This window comes from Narcine bancroftii, chromosome 4 (genome assembly GCF_036971445.1).
Source record: "Narcine bancroftii isolate sNarBan1 chromosome 4, sNarBan1.hap1, whole genome shotgun sequence".
NCBI lineage: Eukaryota > Metazoa > Chordata > Chondrichthyes > Torpediniformes > Narcinidae > Narcine > Narcine bancroftii.
The window spans coordinates 289,684,111-289,689,899 of NC_091472.1; the positions used below are offsets into that span (position 1 = coordinate 289,684,111).

General features: G+C 43.1%; 1 protein-coding gene across 1 annotated transcript; it reads right to left on the reverse strand.

Annotated features, from left to right (window-relative positions):
- Positions 1–1,145: 1,145 nt before the first annotated feature.
- Positions 1,146–4,576, reverse strand: fign (fidgetin). The gene has a single exon (XM_069930527.1). It carries the CDS (start codon positions 4,574–4,576, stop codon positions 2,285–2,287), a length of 2,292 nt encoding a protein of 763 aa, XP_069786628.1. The 3' UTR covers positions 1,146–2,284.
- Positions 4,577–5,789: the final 1,213 nt, after the last annotated feature.

Here is a 5,789-nt window from a genome sequence, read left to right on the forward strand (position 1 = left end):
TCCATAATTACATTTTTGTTTTACTCCAAAAGAATCCAAGCTAACCTCAATGTCAAAACCCATTATTAGTCTTCCAATTGGAGGTTTAGCTGGAATTAAGTGTTACTTAATCATTTCCAATAAATGCATCAAGATCAAAATAAAAAGAGAGCTTGAAAGCAGACTCCAAAATTAATGGCTAACCTAAAAACAACAAAAAGGGTCAGTACAGTGCATTGGCAAACTTTTAAGAGAAATGTTGATTTTACACTGTAGTTGTATATTTTTTTTTTAAATTGTGAGAATGATACTCCAAATTCTAATTAAACGAGCTTTTTATTCCCACAAAATTAATATACGGGGCAAACCTAACTTCATCTTCTAGTTTGGCATTTTCAGTGCAGATTTTAAAAAAAAATGCTTTTAAACTTACATTATTTAATGGCAACACAAAGTACCAGTGCTTTGCAACAGTTATTTAACTGTATAAAGAATTGGAAAATAAACATTACATTCAGCAGCGAGCGAGACTGTTCTGCTCATGTAGTCACAAGCTTTGGGACAGCTGCAGCCTAAGCTACTCCTGTTCAGAGACATTACCCAACATCAATCAGCTGTCAAAAACAAAAAAAAAGTTGCACATAAAGCATTAAAGGATAAAAAAGAAAGACAACACAGGAGGGGTGATAAAAAAAAATGCCACACATGCCAGCTAATAGTTGTTCCAGAAAGAACACTCCACATAATGTGTGGCTGACAGAGGGAGAAACGTGAAGCTCACTTGAGGGAAAATTAGCAGCTCACAAAAACTTGTTCTGCAGGTTAGCGTACCAAAGTGTAATCGGACTTCCAAAAAACCCTCTCATAATCTGCTTTCAGAGAGAATATAACAAAACTGAGGTAGAACAGAAAGCAGGACACACTTCCTCCTTGGAGTTCAGCACATCGACGAGGAATGGTAGTTAAATTAATCCAAAGCTGAGTACGAATGGTTAGTTTTCCTTAGCGCGCACTGAAAAATCTCGCACATATTTTAATGCTAAGCTACTGCTTATCCAGCAGCCAGCCAACTGCCTGCCACATGTAGCTCTGTGACCCATAACCTTCCAACTTTGACATGTAAGGAACCCTTCCCAACACCACCACCCCCCCCCCCCCATCTCGATAACCTAGAAGCTACAACTGTAACCAGTCAGCAGTGGCTTGAAGGTCAACAGTCATAGTTCACAGCTAAGTGTGCCTTTCACATAGTAATGAATCACCAAATAAAAGAATATGAAAAATTATTTCCCCAAATACTTAATTATTAAAGTGGCTTTCAATTGACATGTGCACCTCTTGACTGGGTACTGCAGATACTGTAAGATTACAAACATTGTCAGTTGCTAAAGTTCATTAAGATAAAGAGGAGCTTGGGCTGAACTTACCCCCAAGTTGGAAAGCAATCACTTTCACATTAAGGATTCATCCTTCTGCTTAAGCATGAACAGCTAAACAGTGTAAAAGGTTCTGACGGACCACTTCAGAATAAACCTGGATACATTCAAAGTCATCTCCTCGCTATTCATTTTTTTTTGAGGTAAACATACAGTAATATTAGTAATGAGAAACCCAGCCTATGACTCTCAGCAGTACATAGTGCTTTCAACACATTCCTTTGAGGTACAAATTACAATCACTTTCCTGAGTATTTGCGGACAGAACATTAAAAGAACTGAACTGCTAAAATTAAGGTCCAGATTATCAATACCCTGCTTTAACTGTTCTCAGGTGATACTGCAGAACAGACAGGTTTGAGGAATACTGTTGTCCTAAGAATGGCAAAAGCTAGCTAGCAACCTCCTATAACAACCGTTCATGTCTCAATAAACATTTTGTTCAAAACTGTTTAAAGTTACAGCTCTTGTATTAGCACATGCCACCTACTGAATTGTGAGGCAAACAAAAAAATAAAGCACCACTTCAGGCACTTGACAGCAACTGAATCTCAAGAACAGCAGAATGGAATCAACACAGAGGGTTCCTGTCCTTTGAAAGCAACCCACTTTTCTCTGCACCTTGGTGAGCGTCATCTTCTTTTGAGCAGAACTAAGCTTCAGCGCAAGCTTTTCCGTATACAGCTTACACTTGAGCAGCTCTGACTTGGCGCTCTTCCTTCAAGTTTACCCTGACTCTCAGTCATTTGCCAAGGTCACTGTTGTCTCCTCAGTACCTTTTCCAACTGTAATACTACTGAAAAAGGGGTTTCTAATCCCTATGTAGCACATTACTGTGACCAATGATCACTGCATATTCACAGGGTTAATCACTGGCTACAGCCAAACATTTTGTTCCATTCCACATACACATCCAATTCTTTCTGGGAAATGCTTGGCTGGATCTTGCAAAAAGCATTATCGAAGTCCTGGTACGTGATTGGCCTTAATTGATTAGGCATGATGGTTGAAAGGTCTGTGCCCTGCATGGCATGGAGGGGGCCTACCATTGCTTCCTGACACAATCTAGCCACATCCAAGCCAGAGAAGTTCTCGGTACGCTGCACCATCAGTGCAATCTCCTTGTCACTGAGGCAGTAGTTGTGCTGTGAGAGCAAGTGTATTACCATCTGGTGCCTTGCCGTACTGTCAGGTAATGGGATTAAAAGTCGTTTCATGAAGTATCTGCGAGCAGCTTCATCTATTTCTTCGGGTTTACTGGTGGCACAAATTACCACAACCTGATCCTCCACAGAGGTCACTGAAGTGTCCAGTTGCATGAGGAGCTCTGTTTTAATACGGCTGATGGGACTGGGCTCTTCATTCACTTGTGACGAGAGAAGCAAATCAACTTCGCTGATGAAAATGACGGAGGGCTGACGACAGCGCGCTACGAGGAAAGAAGCTTGAATGATTTTGTCCCCTTCCCCCAGCCACTTGGAAATAAGTGCTGAGCCATTGATTCTAAAGAAGGTGGCACCCAGTTGACTAGCTATGCACCTACCCAATAACGTTTTGCCTGTTCCTTGAGGACCAAAGAAAAGAATGCTTCTAGGTGGAGCACTGAGTCCGGTAAAAACATCAGGCCTTAGAATGGGCCATAACACTTCCTCCTTTATAGCTGCCTTGGCCATTTCAAGACCCGCTATGTCACTCCAGTCTAACGGAGGCCCTTGGCTTATAATTTCATTGGTTACAAGTTCTATGAGGTGTGAATCAGTGTTCTTTAACTGTTCATCAGCTGGCTGGTTAGATGAGGTAGCTGCACGAATGCCTGGGCCCTGTATTGAATGTGGGAGGAGCTGCCTGTGCTCTTCACTGCGTTCATTCATGACTGGCGAGGTGAATTTTCCAAAAGATTCACTTGATCTCGATGGTCCCAAGGAATTTTTACCAGCATTGTACGAGGGAGGCGTGAGCGCCCTGTTCGTCTGGCTGCTGAATTTTCTTGGCTGATCAGTGACTATCAGCTGTTTTGTTGGTTTAAATGCAAGAGATGCTGACTCTGAACTCCGGTCAAAGCCATTTCCCCTGCTTGTGTTCGAAATGCTATTATCTGGCATTCTATACATAGGGCTCTGTGCAGTCCGTTGTTGTCCATAACTGTAATTTCCATAGCTGGGATCCATTTCTCCTTGCCCTGTCATGTAGAAAGCTTTTCTTTTCAGGGAGTTGGCCGAACTGTTACTGAGTGGTGATGGAGCAATTGGTGGCAATCCATGGCTTTGGTAACTGTAGCCTGGGACTGTGGTTGGAGGGAGAGGTGTTGGAGCCGCAATGCCTGATGGCAGGTAGGCAGAGGGAGGGGGTGCTGCACCAGGACTGTAGCCAGGGCCAACAGGAGTCTGTGGGGGGTAGCCAGCAGAAGGATAATTATATACAGTGCCTGAAATATTGGTGGAGCCTGTACTATAGCCTGGGACTAGGGAAGGGGGAGGAGGAGGTGGAGGAGGAGGCGGCTGCAGAAGGCCAGAGCTGTGCAAAGGAGACGGATGAGGTGATGGAAGTGCTGGGGCTGACTGGCTACTATAACTCGAATGCAAGTAAGAACCACTGTAAGCTGTGCCATATTCCTGAGATGCACCAACTGGTGGGAGCCCAGAATGGAGACTGCCACAGGTATTATTGGAATAGCTTGATTCTGGCAGGTTACTGGCCACTCCAGGTGAGCTTCCAATATTTCCAGAAGCATCTGTCGGTGGAAGGGCACTGGTCACTCCCGCTTTACTGGCAGCGATGACATCCGGAACGCAGCTCATGGGGTACACACCTTCGGAGTTCACCGATGGCTGCCAAGTCTCGCCTTCAGCTTTCCGTCCGTTAACCAATCCTGGAGGACCTTCAGAATAGCTGCTTAGGATAGATCGTTCATTGGGGCCTTCTAAAATTCCGGAGTATTTCTCTGCATATTTTTTCAACAGGTTTGAGGCAGTCAGTGCAGAGATATCATCATTTGCCCAGGCGTACTGATAGGTGCGTTGCAGATGGCCTCTGAACACATCTGCTTTGTGGGCTGGAGATCGTGTGGTGGAGGAGATGTCAAAGTGCTGTTCCGGCCACTGGCTCAGAGGCTGAGCATGCTCCGGGGTCCACTGCATCTTCAACCCTGAAAAAGGCAACATTTCAGTCTATTAAAAATCAACACGCAGTTTACTCAGATTTACACTGCATCTCAAAGACCAAGGAGACTGCAGCATTTTCACCATTAACAATAGCATGTTAAGGGTTCCTTTACATATTATCTTAAAAAATCTCCACATCCCTCCCCCCACCCCTTCAGATCACCGACACGATCTAAACACTACCCATGATAAAAGTACATAACTCTCGTTATGATGGAGGCTAAAATCAAGTGAATCCAGTCAAGCCACGGGCTGCCATCCCTCGCCACAGGCTTGATGATTGGCAGGTACTTGGAGATGAAGGTCAGCTGCACAAACTATGTGACCAAAACCACTCCTGGTTGGAAAAGAAGTTGCATCTCCTCAGGAGGGATTTAACAAAGGAATAAAAAATTTTTATGGCAACCTTTTTCAACTTGTGCCTACAAAGAAAGGAATTATAGGACTACTGGGGAACAACATGTTTTTAAATTACACCTAACTTTAAATTACTCTGTGCTGGTACAATCTTTTTTTTTGGCTTTTGTGATAAATTTATATTAAAAACCAGAATAAATATTAGAAAAATTCCATTAATTCTCATTCCATCACATTATTCATATATAAATGGATTACAAAAACATTCATGGTGATTTTCCAGTGTGAAATAATGTTAGATTTTCTGCTTTAATTTACAAAAATGAAACTAATGATCCCATCTCACAGCAGAGCCTGTTACTCAAAAGCAATCAGAGGTGCTGGTCACTTCTTAATGCAGTTTCCGTTTTCCTTCTAATATAAAATATGAGGCACAGCTGACATATCACTGCTAGGATACCTTTCTGATTTTATACCGAACACCTAGTTAGTGTGGTATAATGCACCCTGTGCAGAACAATATGACACAGACATTTCAGGTCATTCTATAATCCAACTCTCATCTGAGTGGTCTGAGACAGTTTCAAATCTGTTTCACAGAATGCAGCAAAGCAATCTTCCAGGCAGCGCTCCATCGCTTTCATCACACAAAGCCTACAACTCGGCATGAATTACAACTGGCCCTTTTGCTTCTTAGTCCTGTTATTGAAGCTCTGAAAAAAACAAGCGTCACTTGTCTGCCAGTCCTCTTTCTTTAGCAGCCTTCAGGGTACAAAAGGCACTGGGCAGCATAATCCTGCCATTTTCACACACAAACTCACACACTCCGAAGCTGAGCAGAGGTATTTATGGTTCC